The sequence below is a fragment of the Tenrec ecaudatus genome, chromosome 7 (genome assembly GCF_050624435.1).
Source record: "Tenrec ecaudatus isolate mTenEca1 chromosome 7, mTenEca1.hap1, whole genome shotgun sequence".
Classification (NCBI taxonomy): Eukaryota; Metazoa; Chordata; class Mammalia; order Afrosoricida; family Tenrecidae; genus Tenrec; species Tenrec ecaudatus.
Window position 1 is genome coordinate 130,824,546 of NC_134536.1, and position 25,033 is coordinate 130,849,578.

A 25,033-nucleotide genomic window follows, 5' to 3' on the forward strand; every position below is an offset into this window, starting at 1 on the left:
CAACACCAACACCATCTTTTCTGCCGAAGGGCAGAGAAAGAGAAAATCTGGCTGGGGCTCAATGCAGTCTTTCAGCATGGAAGAAGGCACAACTATGAAAAATGGACAAAGTCACAGAGGCAGATTTCCCCTTGGTGAATGCACCTTCCTATCAGCGGAGACAATGGGACGAGCTATTCTCAAACAAACTCACCTCCCTGCCATTGAGGCAATGTCTACTCGCAGCACCCTACAGGACAGGGTGCAACTGCCCCTGTGAGTCTCTAAGACTGTCACTCTGCGTGGGAGTGGAATGTCCATCTTTCTCCCGAGGTGCAGGGCCTCTCAACCTTCCTCACACCGCGACCCTTTCACACAGTTCCTCATGTGGTGGTGACTCCCCCAACCACAAAGTTATTTTCGTTGCTACTTCATCACTGTCGTTTTGCTACTGTGATGAATTGGGCGACCCCTGTGAAAGAGTTGTTCGGCTTCAAAGGGGTCACGACCCACAGGTTGAGAACCACTGGGCTAGCGGCTCCAAACTTCTAACTTTGCAGTTAGCAGCCCACCTTGTCACCACCAGAGTGCCTTCTGAGAGGCAAGCTAACGGAAAGATTAGAACAGAGAGGAACTCTTAGCTGGGGGGCAGTACAAGGGTTACAGGCAATGAAGAACACCTGCCCAATAATCCAGCCTTCTTCAAGCAGCTAACTCCTACCAGGCCCTCAAGATCCAGTTCTGGGGTTAGCTTCCTCAAGGGAGCGTCCTCTCTGATTCATTCCCCAGGTGGGGTCAGCAGTTCCCTCAATAGCTACCCACGTCCTTAGGTAGGCCATTTCCATGGCCTTTATCATGCCACCTGCAACTCTAGTTTAGTGTTTGTATCATCGCCCACTCAGAACAAACAAACAAACAACTGATGGTGGCAGGAGGGCCCAGATGGGAATTTATGCATCTAGTATAGATTTTGGAACTTATTCATGGTGTACTCCTGACAGCTAATGCAGACTCTGATCCATATACAGTCTCAATGTAGAAATACCGAAATGAGCAAGAACAATAGCTAAAAAGTATTATGTGCAATTCAAAGCATACTGCATATCTGAACTCACCTAATCCTCAAATAACACTCCTCCCCCAATTAATTGGGGTTAAATAACTTGCACAAGGTCGTCAACAAAAACAAATAGGACCTCAAAGTTTCCTTGTAACTTGGACATGCTATTTTTTACATCACTGATATTTCAGAGCTATAGGGGCCTTCTTTTCTCCCTTAATCTTATTGGTACTTTCCCCCCCCCTCTTTCCACTGCTACTTTTTGATGAGTTCAAGCCCATGAATCCAGTGACGCGCTGCCCACAACAAAGCCCACGTGGAAGAAGCACACCAGCCAGTGAGATCACAAGGCGTCGAAGGGATCAGCTATCAGGCATCAAAGACCCCACCCCCCAAAAATCATAGCATTGTGAATGAGGGGGTGTATGGAGTGGGAACCCAGGGCCGATCTGTGGGAAACTGGACATCCCCTTGCAGAAGGGCTGCGGAGAGGAGATGAGCCAGTCAGGGTGCAGTCTAGCAATGAGGAAACATCCAGTTTTCCTCTAGTTCTTTAATGCTTTCTCCCTCCACTATCATGGTCCCAATTCTACCTTACAAATCCAGCTAGACCAGAGGATGTACACTGGTACAGATAGGAAGTGGAAACACAGGGACTCCAGGGCAGATGAACCCCTCAGGGCCAGTGGTGAGCGTGCCGGTACCCGGAGGGTGGGGTAGAAGGGGGAAGAGAATGCAAGGATCTACATGTGACCTCCTCCCTGGGGGAGGGATAGCGGAGAAGTGGGTGAAGGGAGACATAGAATAGTGTAAGATTTGACAAAAATAATAATAATTTATAAATTATCAAGGGCTTGTAGGGGAGGGGCAAGTGGGGAGGGAGGAGAAAAATGAGGAGCTGATACCAAGGGTTCAAGTAGAAAGCACATGTTTTGAGAATGATGAGGGCAACAGATGTACAAATATGCTTGACACAATGGACGGATGTATGGATTGCGATAAGAGTTGTGTGAGCCCCCAATAAAAAGATTAGAAAAGAAAGGTCTACTTCTCTGCTCTGAGTTTACCTTGAGGAGAAGGCAGCTGCAATCTCTCTGTGACTACTCGTGTTAGCACGGAGCCGGTATCTTTGTAACTACAGAATCGGGACATCCCACTGGAGCGCTTAGCAGAACAGATGGCAAATCGATGGAAGGGGACAAAGTCCCCCCTGTGGCAGCTCCCACAGCGGCACGCCAGCTCTTGGAGGAAGCAGGCACACTCAAGGTGCAGGGCTCTCTGCTGCTCCTTGGGCCACAGCTCCCGAGCAGCTGCCTGTAAGAGCGGCACTCCGAATTCTAGCACCTCCGTTTCCAGTGGGGGGGATTCCTCATGCAGCTTGCCAGGCGAGGCTGAGCCAGGAGCTGAAATACAGAAAACTGAAGTCAGCCTCTCTTCGAGTCCTTGTAGGCTGTCATGCAGCAAACTCCCCAGCACGTCACAAAACTCAAACTCGCTGCCGTTGAGTTGAGGCCAACCCACAGCAACCCTCTAGGACATGACCCTACAGAACTGTCCCTGTGGGAGGAGCAAGGGTCTCCCAGGAAGCAACTGGTGGTTTTGTACTGCTGACCTTGCAGTTAGCAGCCCAACATGTAGCCAGTATGACACCAGGGCTCGTTTCTAAGAAAACGTTATTTACATCTCCTGGTTGAGATCACTGCCTCCTTTGTTTAAACAATTCTGCATCAATCTGAGAGATATTGACAATATCCAGTGTAGCGTACAGGAGGAAGAAATGACCAGGGATATAGAAGCATATTATATTTTCTAATTACTTTTAAATTGATAGAGCCCTTGTAGTGCTGTGGGCTACAGCTATGGCTCCTTCGTGATGAAAACGTTCATTTTGTCTCCTCCCCGTGACCCTTCCATAAGGGGCTGTCCACTTGCCTACAGATGAGCTTTAGGTCCCCACTCCGCACTTCCCCTCATTCACAAGAGGAGACAAGTCAGTCAGGGTGCAGTGAAGCAATGATGAAACACACAACTTGTCTCTAGTTCCTAAATGCTTCTCCCCACCACCACCACCCACTCACTAACCGGATCCCAATTCTACCTTACAAATCCAGCTAGACCAGAGGATGTACACTGGTACAGATAGGAACTGGAAACACAGGGAATCCAGGCCAGATGATCCCGTCAGGACCAATGGTGAGAGTGCGATACCGGGAGGGTGGGATGGAAAGGGGGAACCGATTACAGGGATTTACATATAACCTCCTCCCTGGAGGACGGACAACAGAAAAGTGGATGAAGGGAGACGTTGGACAGTGTAAGACAGGGCAAAATAATAATTTATAAATTATCAAGGGTACATGAGGGAGCGAAGAGCGGGGAGGGAGGGAGAAAAAATGAGGAGCTGATGCCAGGGGCTTAAGTGGAGAGCAAATGTTTTGAGAATGATGAGGGCAATGAATGTACAAATGTGCTTTACACAGTTGATGTATGTATGGATTGTGATAAGAGTTGTATGAGCCCCAAATAAAATGCTTTTACAAAGAAAAGAAAATGTTCATTTTGTTGTAATGTTGCACCTCTCTGTTTTCAGAGGCAGAGGCCGCTGGTGTCTGGCCTGGATGGGTTTTCTGAGCAGAGATAGCCCAATTTGGGGTTCTCTGTTCAGGCCTGAGAACAAGGGAGCAGCCCTTCCTCACCTGACTTTCTCTCCTTTTCTGTGGTTTGTTCCAACATCTCGACAGAGGAAGGCACTAAAACTGGCTCAGCGGGAAGCTCCTGGCTCTTGGTGATCCAGTGGAACACCTGCACCTCCACCAGAGCCCTCAGCACCTGCAGCAGCTTATGCCTATCCCAGCCAGGCAGGAGGTGCTGCAGCAGCTCTACGTGGAAGGAGTGCCCGATGACGGCCGCGCACTTGACCAGCAACTGCTCCTCTGGGCTCAACTCATCCAACTGGTTTACTGCTAGGTCTACAACAAAGATAAACTCGAATCAACAGAGGATAGGACGTCTTCACATCTAGAACACGCGGTATCGACTGCCTGTCTATTCTTACATTTTCTCTGCCCTCCCCCCTCCTCACCATGAGTCAGAATCAGCTCCATGGCAGTGAGTTGGGTTTCTTGGGGACATACTGCCTTGCTATCACGCTCCCTTGTCCACTCACTCCTATCTCTTAGCTCCTTGTCTCGGCGCCCTCAATTCCCACTCACCTTTCAGTCAGAAGGAATCGGGTCTCTACTACACTATGGAAACTGCTCTCCAAAACCTGTTGTTGGTGCGCCCAACGCAGCTCCCTGAATCACTCCATGGCCTGGGGGCCCTAGCAGTATAGTGGGTACACATTGGGCTGCTAACTGCAAAGAGTCAGTCTTGGGAGCCCACAGGGGCAGTTCTACCCTGTGCTATAGGGTTGTGGTAAGTTGGCACTGACTCGATGGCAGTGAGCTTGATGTTTAGTTTTCATTAGAACCTACACCTTGAAAGGGCTCTTCAGGAAATGCCAGAACTTCTTTCTGAAAGGGTTTTTTTTAAATGAAAACAATTACCACCAAATTACTAATTGCAATGACACCTGTAATTGGTTCACTTGAGGTCCCGAAAAGACATGCCTTTTAACAGCGGTGGGAGAGGCACTGTCTCCAAGTGCACATCATCCTTTACTGTGCAGACACAAAGGTCCTGGGTTTCTTCTGCGCTGGCAGGAGAAATACTGTACATTGTGTATTTCATGGCACTGGCTGGATGGAAAGAAGACTGTGGTTGAGAAATACACCATTTAGGGGCTTACAGAAACATAAAAATACAAGATCGAGGTCACGAAACTAAAAGGACAAAGACAGAGCAGATCACAATTTAAAGTAGCCTCTCCCACTCACTCCAGCTCTTCACTAAGTCTGTCCTGAGAACTGACCACAGCCTCTGGACCATATGGTCTCTTACCTCTGCTCACTGGGCTTAGTCATCAGCCAATAACCCTCACTTCTATTACATCACAATTCTAGGAAACTTAAAAATTTTTTTTTAAATTTACACATACTTCTAACCCTTTCTTACGCTCCTACTCCTCATCCAAATCATCACGTCATGGTTCTCGTCCGTAATGTTCAATGATCTATTTTGGATTCTCATCTGTATGAATCTTATTTCTCTATTCCCACCCTTGAGCAGTTCAAAAAGGAACCATTCTAGATTGATGGATAATTAAGTTCTGTGTGGCAGCTACAGTGTTTTCATGGTAGTCACATAGTTAATAGTGTGCTTGGCTGGGGAAACCTGGTCTGGCCCGCAACGCCCTAAGAGACGAGGTCCGCGCTTCATCGAGTGCAGGCGATGCCATGTTGGAGCATGAGCTCCAGCAGCCGGGCCTGGGGTGCTGGGCTTACCTGAGAGATTCTCCCACTTGTTCTCCTCCTCCTCCTCTGGTAGGTCATGAAACAGCAATATGTCCCTAGAGAGAAGGTCCTGACATAGGGCCTGGCAGTAGAGGGGGTTTCCAAAGCACCTGCGGAGAAGGTAGCTGCAGAGAGGTAAACAGATCGCTGACTAAACAACCCACTGGAAGACCGCCAAGCATAAGGGTACTTGATAGTGAGGACTCTTTCTTCGTTTGCTAAGGTCAGTTCTTGATGCATTAACAGAGGAAAGCAACAACACAAAAATTCAAAAACAATTTCTATTTCACTTTGAAATGCATTTTTAGCAGAACATTTTCCCACAACTATTTTGCTTCTATTGATGTTAAGAGTTATTAGTGAATGATGTTGTTAGTTAATAGAAATGAATGTTTCTCCGCGTAGGGGTCGGACAAGAGCTAATTTGATCACAGGTAATTTACACAGTAAGCAAGCAATTTAAATCCTCACTTCTCCGTGAACATTTAGGTGGACAGCTCCTGCAGGTAGCCCCTAACTGGTTTACTTGAGTCTAGCCCTGTTCTGGAAATTATCATCGTTAATACTGCCACTCTCTCCCCCAACTCCAGTAGAGTGGGGCCTGCCTTCCACTCATACTACAGCCTGGGCGTCTCCCTTCATGAAGTGCCGCTAGCCCTAGCCACTCACATCTGCAGCTCTTGGGGGATGCTCACCACCCCCAGTTCCCAACATGCCATTCTGAATAGCGAGGTCGCTGCCAACATCGAAATAGGCACCAGGGTGGCCTGAGGACACTGCAGGAAGTGCTGGGCCCAGCCACACAGGGGGCCGGCGGGGGTCAACGTCATCACCATGATGATGGGCACACTGGCGAGCAAGGTACCCAGAAACTCCCAGGAAGCAGCGTCCATAAACTGAGCCTCGTCGATGAGGAAAATCAGGGGTGTTTCCCTCACTGCCTGGAAATAACACCAAAGAGAGAAAACCATTTCTGGTTAGAAAGGAAGTCGCCCGGTTTTCCAAATCTACCATGAGCCTACCACCCATAATTTAAATACAATATCAAGGCAAGCTGCACCCTGAATTCAGCTAGTATTTTGTTTTCTGAGTAAATACAACTTCTCAAGGAATGAGTTTCTTTAGATTAGAGCATAACTGAAACATTAAGTATACTTAGGAAATCATCTACAAGTCAAATTTTGAAGCTTCCGAGGATTTCATTTTGGCAAAGACTTCATCCTGTGCGGAGCTCAAGGCGCTTTCGGCCAGCAACTCCCAAGTCAGCTGCACAGTGGCATCACTGGGAAGTGACGGCTCGTGCCACAAATGACCTGACTCTATTTGTGTAGATTTGGGGGGGTGGGGGGTGGGGTGAGGACGGCAACGTATCCACTTCTCCGCATGCCTCACTTTCACCCATTCCAACTGTGGCCGGTCATCAACCAATCTGTGTTTAACACATAACCTTTGTGTGCACTGTGCACTGACAGCATGCGTTTTGTCAGCTGAGCTGCTTCCATGTGAAGGCTCCTGTATGAGACCCCGTGATTTCTGCCTTCTCACTGAGGCACGTCTTGTAGGTGCCGCCCCTTCACGTCTAACTCTTGCGTGAATTCCATCATCTTCATTCGTGTGTTCACATCCCAGTGTCCTGGCCTCCCCTTAGGTGGCACACTGCAAGGAACAGCTCCCCTCTCCCACACCCCTGGGCTATACAAACAAGGGAGTATGTGGGGAAATGAATGAGAAAGAAGGTCATGGATCTTTTCCCAGGAACTCCCTGAAGTCCACTCACGGATCCAGGGCTGAAAGTGCTGGGTCTCAAGGATGCATGCTGTTAGAACGACTTCTACTCACATGACCAGGTAGTTCTGGGCAGAGCCTGCATAGCTGTGTTTCTAGTAAACGGTAGGTAGAATAGCTACCCACCTGCATAGAGACGCCACTGCTTTAAATGGAGTCGTTAAAATTCCATGGAGAAAGAGGAACAGGAAGTGTGGAGGCCCTTTCGGTCTACTGTGTGCTGTCGGGTGGATACAAATGCCAACAGATGGGCCTCATCAATGGGTGGGGCGGACAGATTAAAATGCACGCGAGCCCCATGAGAAGAGTTACAGGTCTGTGGCGAGAAAATCCCCACCTTCTGAAGCACGTGGACGAAACAAAGTCCAATCTCCTTCTGTCTTGCCCGGTCGTCCATGTGCGAAACTTTGAAGGATAAGGGAAACTGACCAGAAAATTATTTTTATATTAGCATTCAAAATTATAATAAAACAACATCAAACATGCAGGCTCAGTCCAAGCGGAAGGGAAAGCTACTGTGTTCTGACTGAGGGAGGGTATCTGCAGGATTGAGCATGGCGCTACGCCGAGCCTCCATCAGTGTGCAGTGCAGGGGTAAGAACCAAAGACCCCTAGGGGTTAGAGGGAGACATCATCTCTTCATACTCAGCCCAAAGCCCCGCCATCAAGGCAATTCCACCTCACAGTGACTCCCTAAGGCGGGGGACAACATTCCTGTGGGTTTCTGAGACTGTAACTCTGTCTGGGCAGAGAAAGCCTCGTCCGGCTCCTGCTGACCTGGCACTTAGCAGCCCAGTGTGCTTGGGGCTCCACTATGTCACGGGGCTCTGTCTTTTCCTATCAGACCCTGGGAGGTGTGTAGGGGTGGGACTAGGGAAGACCGTGACTGGTTGCAACGCCGTTAGCCCAGGATGGATGTGGACAAGAGACTAGCCAGGAAGAGAGGGCGCAGGGCTCTCCTCCCACTGCTGTCTGCGTGGAGCTCACCCACACAAGCTACCACGGACCCCGCGGAGCCCGGCTCAGAGGGGCTTTCTTATTCTCCTTTAGCCAAAGCAGGGCCTCAGAACCAGGCCCACCTTCAGAGAGGGTGGTGAGGGGGATCCGACAAATACCAGTTTTCTCTATTCTTCATTAAACACAATCTCCTTCAGGTTGGGAAGATTGAAGGCTGGAGGAGGAATACATGACATTGTGGGAATGCTCTCTATTGGGTGCCACACAATCCAAAGACCACTGGGAGCTTTTGAGATTCTGAAGTTTATTAAAATTGATGTACCCTGTGGCTAGAGAATAGAGATGTAGGGTTAAAGAATGGGGGAAAAAATCTCTTATAACTGACTCAGAAACACATAGATATAATTGCTGGAGATACTTTACTAGTCTGGCTCCCCCTAATATGCCTAACCCTTAAAATTGATAGTGCAGTCTCTTATATACTATCTCCTTTAGAATTCACACAAAACTGCTATCTCTGCCATTTCTTGCCATTTCACAGGAAGACTGACCTGCTCCAGGACTTACAACTCGTGAGTCGTTGAGTCAGTCCTGGAATCCACTTTCCTTATAAAGGAGAAAACCTATCCATTTTTGTCAAAAGGCTTTCTAATCTCGACTGTGCCGATGACTACTATGTGGTTTTTAAAAAAATGTAATCTATCGATAAAGATGCACACACACATCTCTTGGTCTGTAATCTGTAAGTTGTGGGCAGATCCACATCAGGGCAGCAGTGAGGAGGAAATGAGATAGTTCGTGCAGAGCCCCTGGCACAGCTCCGTGTTCGGCATACACTCAGGGAAAAGACTGGGCTCTCTGCTCCCGGAAACAGCTCTAGTCTCGGGAACCCACAGGAAGGAGGTCACTATGAGCCAGCCTTGACTCGGTGGTCCTGAGAATTTGGAGGAGTTCAATGAATTTTTGTTCCCTTCCTTTGATTCCCAACTCAGTGCTTCTCTAACTCATCAGCTAATCATCTTAGAAAGAAGGCATCCAGAAGGGATAACGTTAAAGAGAAAAACCCAGAGTCTAAGGGTATTATGCTAGAAGACAGAGTGAGTCTAGGGTCCGGCTGTGCATTTAAAAAACCAGTCACATGTGTTGCACAATTAGGAAGCCATTACCTTTACAAAAAAGAGGTCATTAAAAAGGCAGTGGAGCGGCTCCTCCACCATCCCACGGAGCTGTCTCTGAAGGCACTCTTGGCGGTAGTAGGACGGACAGACATCCACCTCAAAGAAGATGGCCATGAGGGTCTGAACGGCATAGAAGCATTGCTTGGAATCTGCTTCCTTCAGCTTCAGTGGCACAACCCTGGCGAATGGCACTGTGGTCAGCACGGAGCCCTGACCCACAGAGAGGTCCCTGGCACTCTCCATCCGAGAGCCCCACCAACAAAGGGAAGCAGCCCCCCGGAGACGCCAGCTGGGTCTCTACCTGTGTCCTTGCTTCTGGGCTAGGAAGTTAATTTCCGCCAACAGCTGGCTTTTCCCATAGCCTTTTCCACCTTCATACAAAACCGCTCTTCCCATCTGGTGCTGCAGACACTCCTGCTGTGCCATTCGGAAGGCTTCTAGTTCTTTCTCCCGGTCTGAAGAGAGACAGAGAGTGCCTAAGACTGTGGGTGTTGTTTTGTTGTTGTTGTTGGTTTTTTTTTTTAAGAAGTCATTCTAAATATTAGGTTTAATTTGTAAAGTTAAATCTCTGGGTATCTCTCCTCCTTCCAAATTCTAAGGCTAAATAACCCTATCTTTTGGATCTGCCTCATATTCTTTCTAAAAACAAACAAAAAACAACCACTCAGAGATAGAGAAATATATGCTGATCTCGAAGGATTTTGGTCCAGAGCTTAAGTGACAGCATTCAAACCAATCCGGTACCATGACGACATGGGGCCTATGAAGGGGTTTCAAAAAGTTTGTGACAAAACTTCTATTATCCTTTAATTCCATTTTCCATAAACTGTTTGAAGCTCCTTTGTACTATGTTCTCTTCGTTCTTTGTGAAAATTTCCACAACAATGATTTAAAATCTTCAAAGTCTGTCCCTGTCATGTGAAGATGACGGATGAACAAGGGAATCCGTGATACAGGTGACAACAGTCAGGGTGCTCCGTCACACCCCGTGGTTGCTAGGTGCCATGTCAAGGCAGCTCTGACTGACAGCACCCTGGTACCAGGGAACCGGCCACTGCCTGCCCCGGCAGGCACCTTCCTCACCACGGCTGCCGGCTGAGCTCCTTGTTGCAGCCACGGTGTCAATCCCTCTCATCGAATCTTGCTCTTCCTCACCGACCCTCCACTTTATCAAACGCAATGCCCTTTCCCAGGCATCTGTCTGTCCTGCGTGAGCTGAAGCCTTGGCATCTTTGTTTCTAAGGGACACACCGGCCGCTCTTCTTCCCAGCGAGGCTCGTTTTCCTTCTGGGCGTCCACAGTACATTCAGCGTAGTTAGCCAACACCCAAGTTTAAAGGCATCCAGTCTTCGGTCTTCATTCGTTGTCCAGCTTTTGCTTGGCTGAAGCACAAGGGCTCAGATCAGGCGCACTTAGGGGCTCGAGGCGACATCTTTGCTTTCTGACGCTTTACAGCAGTCCAAGCAGTGAGCTGCTAACAGTAGGGGTTGTTCAAACCCAGCAGCCATTCTGCTGGGGAAAGATGAGGCTGCCTGCTCCTATAGGGACTGACCGTCTCTGAAACCCTAACACACCACTCTCCTCTACGGGGTGGGCAACATGAGTCTCACTCAACTCGATGAGCAGGCATTTGGGTTTTGGCTCGTAGAGCCACTGCCAGATGCTGTTTAATGTCTTGATTGCCGCTCTTATGGGCGTTGATAGTGGATTCAAGTAAAATGATCATGCTGCTACTTAGGGTCCAGTTGTGAGAAACCTTCTTTGTGTTGAGGTGTGTTCCCTACTGAAGGCCGCTGCCTTTAGTCGTCGTCAGAAAGCACTTCAGGTCTTCTTTGCTCTCAGCAAGCAAGGTTGTCTCGTCTGCATCATTCACTCACTGCCATCAAGTCTGACTCACAGTGACCCTGTCAGACAGGGTAGATTGCCCCCGTGAGTTCCCGAGACTGGAGCTGCTTGTAGGAGCAAAGGCCCTGTCCCTCAGAGCTCCCAGGGGTTTCGAAGTTCGGACCCTGTGAATTGTCGCCCAGCATGTACCCACGATGCCCCCGGGGCTCCATGTCATCTGCATATTGCACTGCTCATGAGCCTTCCTTCAGTCCTAAGGCCATGCTTTCTTCATATGGGTCAGATCTCAGATTATTTGCTCAGCTTATAAATAAATAAATATGGTGAAAGAACAGAATTTCAACACTGGCGGCATTATGTCTTAGGCTTCTCACCGCAGGGTCGGAAGGTTGAAACTTGAAAGTGGGAAGGTGAAGCTTTCCACACCCAGAGAGCGCGATGGTCTGAGAAACTCACAGGGGCAGTGCCGCCCTGTCCTATAAGGTCACTGAGAGCTGGCAGCAACTTGATGGCAGTGAGTCTGGTTTTACATTAGTGGGCTATGCACTGGGCTGTTCACCACGAAGTCAGGAGTTCGAAACCACTAGCCACTTCACAGGAGAAAAATAAGGCTTCCTACTCTCACAATGAGTTACAGGCTCAGAAACCCACAGGGGCAGTTCTACCCTGCCCAGTGGAGTGACTTATGAACCAGAACGGACTCGATAGTAGTGAGCTGAGCTAAGGTTAGGAAATTCCCCTCTAACGAGGATCCATAATAAGTTGGTCCAGCACCAAATGAATAAACTCTGGTTTTCACGTTGCTAGCTTCCAACAGAGGAGTGGGGTACCACATGTATCTGCGGTCACCACGGAAAATCAATGGCAGGTCCTCGTCAATGAACATACACTCATTACGAAGGCTGCTCGCTTTGTTTTAAAATACAATCTTAGAAGCATTCAGTCTGGTGTCTGACTTGGTCTTTAAACCACGTTTAGCTATTTACAGTTAACAAAAACACGATTTAAGTTAGAAAAAAACTTACCTAATAAAGGCTGGTTTTCATTTCTCTTTCTGGCTAAATGTCTCTTGCCAAACATTCTGGGGGGAAAAAAGAACAAAGGGAAATATGTCTACCAAAAATTATTTCAAGGACAATTTGTCCTCACAAGCAAATGCTTTCATATGACTAAAGAGGGACAGAATGCTGTGTGCAAAGGTTTTTATTCAAGTAAGAACCGTAGGAGCAGGGAAGAGTGTTTGTGGTGTTCTAGGTCAGGAACCAAATACGTGACGGAGGACTCAGGGCGGGGAATACAACATCTGGTCAGAAGTCTAATGCTAGTCTCTTCCTATCAGAGTCCAGTAAGTTCACTGAGCACTGAGTTCAAGGATAACATAAACGCTAGACACCCCTTTCCTCTTCTCCTTATTCTGGCAGTAACTTCCTCGTTCCAGACAACTGAATACCTAATGGCCCCTATGCCTGGACTCTGGAAAAGATGGGAATGAACTATCACAAAATGACACTCACACACATCTTCTATGGCCAAGGTATGTGTACATCTTCCCCGGGTTGGAGATGTTCTTCATCATCTTCTCTGGGAGTTTCTTGAAGTTGTAGGCCGGTAGCGTGGATCTTAGGTATGTGACCTCATCGCAGGACACCATCCCTGGGTACGCGGTTATCATTCTGGCCACTAGGCTTACCTTGGGGCCAATAACTACGTCAGGGAGACAGGACCGAGAAAGGGAAAGCATTTTTGGACTATCTCCTCCACCTTCATCCCTTAACCAGAGCTAATAGTTCAATGTGTACCTGTGTATTCATGTCGTGCCACTGCCCCAACAACACCACAGAACACCGGTCCATTGGTGACACTGATGGAAACAAGCCTGGGCATCAGAAAAACAACAATCAGTGAACTGTCAGAATTTCCTTCCCTCTGACTCAGAAGCCTCCAGGTGAGGCGCTAGATCTGCCATTCTCTAGAACCACGAGTCTGGTGTTAGAGCCTAGGCCAGTAAAGGCCAGGGACTGCTGCTGGTCTATATTACATGATGGGAAAAGAGTACAAGTATTAGGGAGATAGCCCAAAGGACCAGAATGGTCTCCCTGCTCTAGGAATTTTAGTTGGGGAGCTATTATTAATAAAAAATATTTTATAAATCAATATCTTATTTCTATCAGATGCTTTATTGTTAAATACTTTCAAACTGATTATCCCATCTAATCTTTTAACAGAAACAAAACCAGAGGAGCTAATTACATGACATTGGTAATGCATGCTTTCCCTTTCCGAGAGTGGTTTGCATTTTATAAGAGGCACTGTTGGTTAATGGAGAAAAACCCCCTCACAGGAGTTGAAGACAGCAGTGTGGCTTTTATTCCTACCTGTTTGCTAGTAATTTCTCTACCGTGGCACTTGTTTCTTTGTGTGTAAAAGAGGAAGGATTGAGTGTTTCACACAAGTAGCAGGTACAAATGTAGTCTGTAAATTTTAAAGCAATATATGCACATGTGAGGGTGTAATAGTTACATGTTGTGCTGCTAACCTTCAGGTCAGCAGTTCGAAACCACCGGCTGTGGGAGAAAGACAGGGCTTTCTACTCCTGTAAAGAGCTCCAGTCTCGGAAACTCACAGGGGCAGTTCTGCTCGGTCCTACAGGGTCACTATGAGTTGCCACTGACTCAATGGTTCTGGTTTACATACACGTGCGATATCATTTTTATTCATCTCTGCTAAGTTTATTCACCTCCAATTAATTTGGGGCTCAATGTTAACATTAGGAATAGAGTTTTTCAAACTCATTCATGTCTATACTTTCCCCATAGCTTTCTAAGAGAAAAAGTCAGCCGGCGAATTTCAACTAGCTTGGTCATGAGGAAACTTAGGCATTTTTCGATACCTTCATTAGAACTAGGTTTGTGTGGAAGGCTGGGAGGCTCTTATTTCCCTGGGAGAACCTGGGGGAGCACAGAAAGGCAGCGGGATCCAGGACAGACCAAGAGGGAAACCGAGGAGTGAGTTAACCAGTCATGGCCTCTGCTTACCCAGGAAACCGTCCCACAACCCCTCTCCTCCTGTGGATGGCAGCCTGCGTTCTGCATCTCCTCCACGTGCAACCATAGGGTTTTTACTCCAGTGATCTGTACGGTTGTTTGTTATGCTGCAGTGCTCTTGAATCTTACCATGTGAGTTCCGTTTCCCCAACTGGGTATCATTTATGGTTATTTCCCCGACTATTCAGTACAAAGTTCAGTACATAGAGATTTTTCAGTAACTCTTGTTTGCTGGGTTCCCTACGCAGGCTCCCCAGCTTTTGGCAGATTCTAGATGCCCTCAACCCCTGCGACTTGTCACTGCCTCCCACCCTGCCCCCAGAGCCCCTGGGGACCTGAGAAGCTCCTCTCTGCCCCACCTTCCTCCTCACTTGGTCTCTGAAAGATTCTCCCAGCAGAAGCTGAAGATGCTGAAGGAGCTCTCCAGAGCATGGGCACACTCGTTTTGCTTCTTATCTCCAGGAAGGCCAAAAATACAGAGGAACATGCAGCCCTGGAATGGATGACAAAGAAGAGATGTTTGCATGGGGAGGGAACACAGGTTACCTTAACTGAACCAACTCTTTGGGAAGCCAGGTCTTTTATTAAATGGTCTTCTTTCCAAAGATTTAAAACAAACAATAGAACCTCACTGCTTTTGAGTCCATTTAGACCCTGCAGTACACAATAGAATAGCCCTTGTAGGTTTCCAAGGCTGTAACTCTTTATAGGAGCACAGTCTCATCCTTCTCCCTCCGAGTGGCTGGTGGTTTTGAACTGCAAACCTCGTGGTTCGCAGCCCAACTTGTAACCCACCCCACCACCGGGCGCCTTAATTGATCTTAACTGGTCTTTGGGAACAGAGAATTCTGTAAGATACATAAAATAGACTCTCAGAGTCACACCAATGTCAAGAACATTTTAAACAAGATATGTTACATACCGAATAACAATAAGCAATAATTTAAAACACAAGAAAAGCTGAAATGAAGAACATTTTAAAAATTCAACTTTTAGCATAGACCTTGGAGTAAGACTACCCATACTTTCATTACCTATAATGTCAAATAATGAGGCTCCTCTCCAAGATTCTCACATATCAAAGCGCTATCCGGCTACACTTTACTCTCCAGAAAACACTGCTTACCCTCTCACAAGGGTTTTTCAACAAGCGCTGGAATAATATGGAGGCTCGTTGCTGAATTCACTAGAACACCCCAGTTCTCAATTCTGTTATTTGAAGTAGTCACGTAGACAAGCTTGTATGGCACAGAGATGATTTTATGTCAACGTGACTTTGCATGAACGTGTAGGGGTGGAATCTACTTATCAATCAGGTCACAACCAGAGGATGCCTCTGTGCAGGGGTGGAGCTGTGTGTGGTCTGGCTTTGTTCTAAGCAGGGACCCTAGGGACCTCCCTCTCTGCTCCTTCACCTTCCTGCTTGCTGGGGCTCGGCCAGTGACCCTGAGCGCTGTCACTGCCGTGCCATGCTTCCATCGACCTTGGATCCTTGCAACTCTGTACCCACCAGTCTGTGTTCTTCCCGCATGCCGCATCCCCTTTCTGTGTCATTGCATGGGGCTACATGAGTCTGAAGAGGGGCTAATGGACAAGTGTCAGACTTACAGACTTGAGGTGGACTGGGCTGGGATGCATCTTTGATCTACAACTACTTTTTGATATAAAGCTCTTTCTTTTATATAGATGAGTGTCACTGAATTTGTTTCTCTACCACCTGGCCTAACACAGCATGTTAAAAAATAAGTGGTGTTTAATTATAACTTGTAACACTGACTTCCATCTGTGTTATATGAGAGCTAAATAGGTCACACAGACGAGTCTCCTGCACACACTTTTCATGCCCATGGGGCAGGCTCTCTTGTACTCACTTTCTCAAACATAAAGATCCGGCTCAGTTGGCCACCCCCTTTCTCAATGGCTGTGGAGATGTATAAGGCAGCTTCCTGGATAAGGTGACACAAATGCACCTTCCATGCTGTCTTGTGGAATTCTAAGCTGACCAAAACAATAGTCACAGTACGGAATTCAGATATATACTCCACAGGCTGGCCTTCATCAATCTGCAAAGGGATAGTAAGTTACTTTGACTGTATCTTCAACTCTCAGCATCATGCTTAGGCATTGCAAGTCTATATACCATGGTGGGTACAGGAGAATAACTTATAGGGGTCAGGCAACAACGTAAAAGGAAATTCAGATTCAAGCAAGATCGTGGACATACAACCCAGTGCACCTAGAATGACAGTTGCTTACTTGACTTTAAACCTAATACACTGATGAAATTTGTCAGAATTGTTATGTGTTAGTTCGATATGTGTTAGTTTGATACGTCCAGCTCCACCAGTCATTATATCTCTTACGAAGGGATTCATGCATATGCTTATATATGCATACTCTATCAACAGATACTTATCAAACTATATGCTCCACCCTGCTTGATGAAGATCAATGATTGCAGCCTTCAGTATAGGTTGTAGCTCAATGTAAAAGAAAACAAAAATCTCACAACTGGGCCAATAGGTAATATCATGATAAATGGAGAAAAGGTTGAATTTGAAGGATTTTGTCTTCACAATCAATGCTCATGGAAGCAGTAATTAAAAGATCAAATGATGCCTTGCATTGTGGGATACTTCTTTAAAGTGTTGAAAAGCAAGGATGTTACTTTGAAGTCTACGGTGCACTTGACCCACATCACGGAATTTCAGTCTCCTCATGCATGTGACAGTTGGACACTGAATAAGGAAGACTAAAGAGCAATTGGCACATTTGAATGACAGTGCTGGAGAAGAACACTGAAAGAACAAACAGAATGCTCCCTAGAGGCAAGGAGGGTGAGGCTTCCTCTCCAGTACTTAGGACCTGCTGTCCGGAGAGACCAGTCAGTCTCTGGCGAAGGACAGCATGCTGGGGAAAGTAAAGGGTCAGCAAAAAAGGGGAAGGCCCTCAAGAAGATGGATTGACACAGAGGCTGCAATGATGGGCTCAAACCCAAGGACAATTGCTAAGGCTGGTGCAGGACCGGGCAGCGTTCTGCTCTGTTGGGCATGAGGTCCCCCGGAGTCAGAACGGGCTCAATGGCACCTAACAACAACAACACGCCCTGCCTTCAGTGCCCTGCTGGCACTCGCAGGTACCCTTTGAAATGCTAATGAGAAAACAGTAGTTCAGAACCACCAGCCACTCCAAGGGAGAAAGATGAGGCTGTCTGAAAAGATTCACTGCCTCAGAATCCCTATCTAAGGTCCTGGGGAGGCAGAGTTGACTCAGTGTCAGTACGTATACCCTGTGTGCAGTGTATTAGGTTCTTCAGAGGCAAATTGGGAAACAATATGGCTTCTGTCTTCTATGATGGAGAAATCTAATTAAAGATATAAGACCATCACATTAATTATAATAGGTGGATATGTGGTAACCTACTGGGGTTACAGCGAGAATCAGGATGAACTGACCTGACACCAAAAGGGCATCACAAGTTTACACACACACACACACACACACACACACACACACACACACACACACACACATTCCTCTCTCTCTCTCTCTCTCTCTCTCTCTCTGAGATGACACAGAAACTAGGAAAGAACCTTCTTCAAAAGGTTTTTCATTATGTGCTTCCGGAGGGTTTGCTCTAGTGCGGAATCTGGATCCAATTCCAGGGCAGTTCTGAGAGTGTCTAAGAAAAAGAAAACAAATAATATTTCATAGGCCATGAGAATGAATCTGACATTTTGGGCGGAGGAAGAAAGAACCACGTCACTCACCAGCACTTGTGCGGTAATGTGGCAGGTAATCCAGACACTTGTCAAAATGCTCATCAAAATCAAATGGGTCAATGAGGCGCATATCCCTCAGCTAAGGAAGACAAATGCAGTTGCTCAATTCTGTGCCCATCCGCCACCTCAGTTATCTCTGGCTCCACAACAGAGGCGCTGAGGACTCTCTCCTCTGTATGCCCTTTATCTCCCATCCTTACTGTTCTCCCTTGTCTGCTTTCCTGGGAGAATCGTTCCAGCCTGCCACCAAACACACTCGGGTGGCTGTTGGCATGGACAGGTAGTTTATGAGCACCCCACACGCTTGTCCTGTGTGACAGACGGGCTTTTTCAGGGTGTGCAGTGGGTAGTCGGGCTTCCTACCTTCACGGCTTCATCGTCCCTCATGATTTCCACTTCAAACATGTATTTTTCACATAATTCCCAGCAGTTCCAAGACAAGACAATCTCATTTGCCTGCGCCAAACGCTGAGCTAACTGTACATCGTCTACATCCCGCCCAATGACCAAGAGGAATTGCCGCTGCTCGTCTCCAATAATAACCTGTGAAATCCGACCTGCAGACAAACCTAGTCGGGAAAAAAGGGAGAAGAGTGGAGAACAACTGAACGCAAGCTACATGGAGGGTTGGGCTGAATCTTCACATGGCTGTAGGCAATTCTAGGCAAAGGGACTCCTGGAGCATCGTTATGTTCGGGTGTGAAAACAAGGAGCGTTCTCCTTATTTCCTGATTGACAATTTGTAGGATCCATCCTGATGAGGATATTGAGAACCCAAAGTTCAAGCATTAAGTCATCTTGTTATTGCCCTCACCTTCAGAATTCCTAGGTGAGCTCATCTTTAACATGCCTTTCCCTGATTTGTCTTAAACACATCTACTGACAGACATTAAAACCAGCCCGAGTTGTGGGGGGAAAGCAAAAGGAATCGGTGGTTTCCGTGCATCTCTAAAATTGCTCCTCATTGACAGCTAGGTCTGGATGGCAGAGACCTTTGAGAAGAGATCAAATCACTAGTTCTCAACCTGTGGATCTCGACCCCTTTGGGGGTCAAATGACTCCTTCATAGGGGTCACCTGATCCAGAACAGTAGCAAAACAACAGTGATGAAGTAGCAATGGAAATAATTTTATGGTTGGGGTGTTACCACCACATGAGGAAGTGTATGAAAGGGCCATGGCATTAGGAAGGTGGACAACCACTGCACCAAATGGTGATACTCCGAAGCTGCTGCCACAGTCCCAGGGCAGAAAAGCACCTTTTCACATACGTACTGACCATGCCACCTCTCCTCACATATAACCAAGGATGAACAATCATTAAATTGCCAGATATAGGACTTACCATTTATTAGTATTGTTATCGCTTTCTTTATGGTCCTGGGAGATTTCTTACTGCCAATATGGTTGTTATTGTTAGGTGCCATTGAATCACTTCTGACCCATAGCAACCGTAGGCACAAAAGAATGAAATACTGCCTGGTCTGGCACTTTCCTCACAATTTTTTTGTGTTGTCCAGAATTTTTATGGTTGCGGTCCCTGCTGCAGCCGTGATGTCAGCCATCTCCTTGAGGATCTTCCTTTTTCACTGTTCCTCTACTTTTCCAAACATGGATTCTTTCTTTAGGGATTGATCTCTCCTGGTAACATGTCAAAGTACTTAAGACAAAGCCTCACCATCCTTGCCTCTCAGGAGCATTCTGGCCATACTTCTTCCAAGGCAGGTCAGCTTCTTTTCTATCACCACATCTATATTTTCCAACTACTGTTCCTCTTGTTTCCAACTTCTGCATTCCAATTGCCATCAACTATCAACACATCTTGATTGCATGTTTGATCAATTTCCAACTGAAGTCATTAATCTAATTATTCAGTTTCTTCATCACTAGCTTTTGTGATTGGTGCATAAATTTGAATAATTGTACTGGTTGGATTTCCCTGAAGATAAGGTAGATATAGCTTATCACGAACAGCATTGTACTGCATGACTGATTTTGCAATGTCCTTTTTGACAATGAATATCATGCCATCCCCCTTGAATGTTCCCAGCATAGTAGATGATTTTCTGATTCAAAATAGCTAATACCAGTCCATTTTAGCACACTACTGCCTAGGATACTGATCTTTATGTGCTCTGTTTCATTTTTGACAACTTCCAATCCTTCTAGATTCATACTTCACATATTCCAAGTTTTGATCATTAGCAGATTTTTGTAGCTGTTTCTCCTTACTTGAGTTATGCCCCATCAGCAAATGAAAACCTAAAGGCTCCATGCCCACAGGCTTTACTGGACTTATGTCACCATGGTCGATTCCACTCCAATAAACCAGCTCCTCCTTGGTCACATTTCGTGTGCCCTCTGATCGGAGCGACCTATCCTCTAGCACTATGCCCAACAAAAATGTTCTGCTTCCATTCCGTAGGCCTCCAGTAGGTGACAATGTTTCAGAGCTCTGCACAAGGTGTTCAGTGGCATCATCCTCCAAAATGGGGAGCCAAGTCCTTGGTTGCCTATTCTTAGTCTGGAAGCTCCGGTGAAACTTGTTCCCTTTGGGCGACCCTGCTGACATTTGAAATACAAGAGCCATAGCTTCCAGTTTTACAGCAACATACAAACCACCACAGGATGACAAAATGACAGACAAGGAATACAGTTGGAGGAGGAGGACAAGGCTTTCTTCCCAGGGGAAGAAAAATCACTAGAACCAAGAGTGATTTTTTAGCCCATCCAATCCAATCTTGGGGTGGTTATATAATGTCCTGTCAACTTGAGAAGAGGTGGGGTCAATCAGATAATAGCCAATAATGCCTCTGTGTGGGCATGACCTTCTCCTGAGGATTCTGGGAACTTCTGTCTTCCTCTCTGGAGGCAGGACCACACTCTCCCTGTGAGACATTCCTGTTGACAAGCCAGAGGAACCACGTGAAGACCCACGCCAGCGCTGAGATGCTTCCACCACCAGTGGATCCACAAGATTTTCCACCCACTGGTCTGTGAGCTTCCTGCATTTGGCGTCATTACATGAGTAGTATGAGTCTGAAGACATATTTATAGACTGGTATCAGACATATGGCCTAATATCGGACTTAGAGACTTGACTGGACTGGGCTTGGTTATTTTCTTAATATACAATTACCCTTTGATATAAAGCTCTTTATTATACACATGCGTGCCTATGAATTTGTTTCTTTCGTCAACCTGGACTAACAACAAATCTAAAAGTAAGAGAAAAACGTTTTAAAAGTATGACAAGCTAGAAAACTTTTGGCAAGGGCTGAATGATAAGATGAAAGGTATGGAATTTACCCAACTTCCTGAAACAACTGAAGACCTGGAAGTAAAAAGCAGACAAAACAATAATTTTCAAGATATTGGTCATCATGTAACTAATGACAGCAGACCCTGATGGGAAGCAACTGAGGTGAATCATATGATTCACCTTATTACGTGGAGAGAATTTCCAGGATGTAGCTCAGGGAGGGGAAACTCAGTGGAAACCAGGAAAGTCCTTGAATTGAAGAAGACACACCTGGGAATTCAAGGAGGCCAAGGTGGCTAGAATCTTCTGGACACGGTGAAGAGTACTGAGGAGGAGAGAACCCAAGAGGTCAGCCCCTCTTAAGTCTTCAGCTGATTCCTGATCAGTGCGCGTGTGAGGAAACTCCTGCAAAGATCAGCATGGAACAAACCTTGGATAGCATACCGTGCTTGGAATAGTTCTTATTTCCACTGGCTTGAATGTCAAACTTAATTCGTTGTAGGTTATGTGTTGAGCGGATAACCACAAGGTCAGCAGTTTGAAACCACCAATTGTTCCAAGGGAGAAAGATGAGGCTGTCTCCCCACTCTAAGGAGTTACAGTCTCAGAGACCCACAGGGGCAGTTTTACCCAGTCCTGTGATTCATGAATATTAGAAACTGCCCAGAATGAAGCGCAGGGAGAAACAAAGACAGAGAAGAAAAAAACAGTCTCAGCGAGCTGTGGGGTATGTTCACACACTTATGAAACCATGGCACTTGCCTGGATACTGCATACACGTGTAAGTATTTCCCAACTTATCCAATTATACACTTTAAATAAGTATAGTTTACACTATCAATTAGTATTCAATAAAGTTCTTATGGAGGAAGAAAAGGCAGGATAGGAGAGATCCCACATAAGACATTATTATTATTATTTATAATATTTTAAGTTTTAGAACACAGAATGATTCTTTACTACTGTTCCTTAAAATAGGGATGAAGGGCTGGAGTCCATGTTTGTCCACAGTCAAACAAGGCCCCCAGGAAGGTTCCCAGCCTCTTGAGAAGGAGCACTGCGGACAGAGCTTTCCAGCCAATCCCAACTCCTCTGCCACTGGTAACACTTTGTCCTCTGCGTGCAGGGTTATATCTTCATTGTATGTGTTTTTGATTATATCACAGGCTCAACATCCTAACTATGTATTAAAAAAAAAAACCACACACATTAAAAAGTCTTGTTTCCATTTATATAGCCATCTATATTATTTTCCTGAATATTTTTATTTTATGTATCTTTCTTAAAGTACTTTCTAGAAATACAACAGAATGATAAGAAAAAAATCAGAATTTTTCTCCTTTCCACAAAAGGTAGCATATAAAAAGAACTACTCTGCAGCTTACCTTTTATTCCCATTCAACTCTTATCTTGGAGATATTTCTGTATCATATCCCCTTTTTTTCCCCTATTGTTCATCTAACCACTTTTCTATAGATGGCTGGCTGGGTGTTTCCAGTCTTCTATTATAAACCACATTGCAGTCAACAGCCTTGTACAGAGGATGCTTTATAAATATACAAGAATGCCAAGGGGATACCTTCTCTAGAGTGGGGCTGCCAGGTTGAAGAATAAATGCATTGTTGGTCCTGATAGAGATGACTAAATTACTGCCATACTAGTTGTGCTGTTTCACTCCCACCAGCAACACATGAGAAGGCTGATTTTCTCACACCCTCACCAGAGTTACTGATATTTAAATTTTTGCCTGTCCATCAGAAAGGAGGATCCCTGGTAGCTCTGTGGCTTAGGCATTGGCTTGTGCTTAGCTCAAACTCCTCAACTGCTCGGTGGGAGAAAAACGAGGCTGTCTGCTTTCTTACATACTTACAGTCTCAGAAACCCAACACAGGTTCGCCATGAGTCAGACTGACAGCGCACTGTCAGTGGGACTGTGGGTTTGAGGAGGTCTAGGTAAGAAACCGTATCACAGTGCACTTGTTTTAAAAGATCATTTTATTGGGGGGGGGGCTCTTACAGTTCTTATAACAATCCATACATCAATTTTATCAAGCATATTTGTACATGTTACCATTGATTTTCTAGACATTTACTTTCTATTGAGCCCGCTGTATCAGCTCCTCTTTTATCGCTCCCTGCTCCCCAACGTGCCTTGTGACCCCTTGATAAATTATAATTATTTTCACATCTTACGCAGACCACAATGTACATTTGATTGCCTTTTATTCTGGCTATGAAATGGAGCATCCTTTCCCTATATGTGCCTGTCTCTCTCTTCTATCCATTTTAGTCTTTTGTGTTTCTACAGTAGGTAAATCCACCCTTTGTTTGTATATGAGTTGCCCACACTTTTCCCCAGCTTGACTTTTTTTTGCATTTTTATAGGTTCCCCCATCCCCACCCCTGACCAGTGGGATTGCCCTTAAAGGAGCTACTACCTATCTTTAGCTGTAGGTCCTGGCCTTCTCTGGTATGGTAAATTCCAAACTTCTCCTGTATTTCCAGGCTGCACTTTGCCACCAGGGTAATAATGTCACTCAGTTGATTCTGTTTCACCGTCCAGAGCGCCAGGAGCACATTCCCTGCAGAGGCATAGGAGAGGTTGACAGGACCCGGACTCACGTGGCCCAGGGCAGTGTCCCAATAATAAAGACCAAATTGATGGAGTGTATATTGCATGTAGGTGCTAGGCAACGTATTTTTACTCTACCCATAAAGCTAGGTTAATATCTGCCTGAGATTCTCAAAACCATTCACAATATAAAAATATGGCAAGGTAGAAACTTAAAATGCTCCCAAAGCTTAAGAATGTTTTTAGTAATCTTCCCTCCACTGGTATGCTGACAGAGGGGAAAGGGTACTAGCAGAGAAATTTCTTAAATGTTTGCTGACATTTAAGGGCTGCTTTAATTAAGTCAATTTGAAAAGATGGGCCAACTCCGGGGCATTCTAGCTCTCATTGAACCTAAGAGTTCAACAGCTAGTTTCTGCTACTAATGCTCAAACAGCTCATCTGTTTCTTTAAGAGTGTTCCTACAGGTGCGTCTTTCCCTGTTGGTCAAGCTAAGCGTAAAGCCCTGTGAGTTTAATATGGGCAAGGCTTGTCCAGTGGACCCGGAGATTCTTTGAGGCAAGAGACTGTCTTTCCAGGATTCAAGGGTGCAAACAATGCAGTCAACACAGATGTCAAATCCCAACCAAGTTTCTCTCACTCAGTGTTTTAAGTGTTCAGAAAATTGAGAAATACCTGTTATATTTAGGATATCCCCTCCAAAACAGAGCACATCTGAAATCACATCAGGAAGAGAGAGGGAAATGAGTCAAAATCAGAGCTAGCCCACAACAGAATCCTATATGGTCAAAAGAATGGCCCAGTGAGTCTTGGGTTGTCTTTTCTGGACGATTTATTGACTCCCAAGCTCAGTCTCCCTTCTTTTCCAAAACTGTTTATGACCAGATCCACCTTCTCTTTCTCCCTTCAAAGCCACCCCTTCGTGGTACTCTTTTTCTCAGCGTCTCAAGGCTGGGTGGGCCCTCTCCCCCTCTCTACTGGATCATTCCCACTAGCATCCTAACACAAACAAAGAACCCACCTTTTCCTGTAGACATTGACACTATTTTTTTTGCTGTTTTCCCAGAAAAATGTTTCAAGAGCTGACTATATTATACTATGTCCCCACCCTATGCCACTTTTTTTTTTTTTGTATACCTCCTGCTCACTCTGGAAAGTTTCTCTACCACTCAGCCC

At 46.0% G+C, this 25,033-nt stretch overlaps 1 protein-coding gene across 1 annotated transcript in view; it reads right to left on the minus strand.

The window, feature by feature from the left end:
• The window catches only part of LOC142453634 (adenylate cyclase type 10-like), a 48,456-nt gene that overhangs the window by 14,305 nt on the left and 9,118 nt on the right, over window positions 1-25,033 (minus strand). The window contains exons 3-20 of the mRNA XM_075555137.1: window positions 24,533-24,571; window positions 23,724-23,867; window positions 18,388-18,593; window positions 18,013-18,103; window positions 17,836-17,924; window positions 16,114-16,305; window positions 14,614-14,735; window positions 12,998-13,074; window positions 12,713-12,902; window positions 12,224-12,279; window positions 9,655-9,808; window positions 9,342-9,531; window positions 7,556-7,642; window positions 6,103-6,374; window positions 5,425-5,558; window positions 4,651-4,779; window positions 3,736-4,008; window positions 2,107-2,442 (exon numbers count right to left, since the gene is read on the minus strand). Coding sequence (XP_075411252.1) covers window positions 2,107-2,442; window positions 3,736-4,008; window positions 4,651-4,779; window positions 5,425-5,558; window positions 6,103-6,374; window positions 7,556-7,642; window positions 9,342-9,531; window positions 9,655-9,808; window positions 12,224-12,279; window positions 12,713-12,902; window positions 12,998-13,074; window positions 14,614-14,735; window positions 16,114-16,305; window positions 17,836-17,924; window positions 18,013-18,103; window positions 18,388-18,593; window positions 23,724-23,867; window positions 24,533-24,571 — 2,781 coding nt within the window. The remainder of the gene's footprint in view (window positions 1-2,106; window positions 2,443-3,735; window positions 4,009-4,650; window positions 4,780-5,424; window positions 5,559-6,102; window positions 6,375-7,555; window positions 7,643-9,341; window positions 9,532-9,654; window positions 9,809-12,223; window positions 12,280-12,712; window positions 12,903-12,997; window positions 13,075-14,613; window positions 14,736-16,113; window positions 16,306-17,835; window positions 17,925-18,012; window positions 18,104-18,387; window positions 18,594-23,723; window positions 23,868-24,532; window positions 24,572-25,033) is intronic.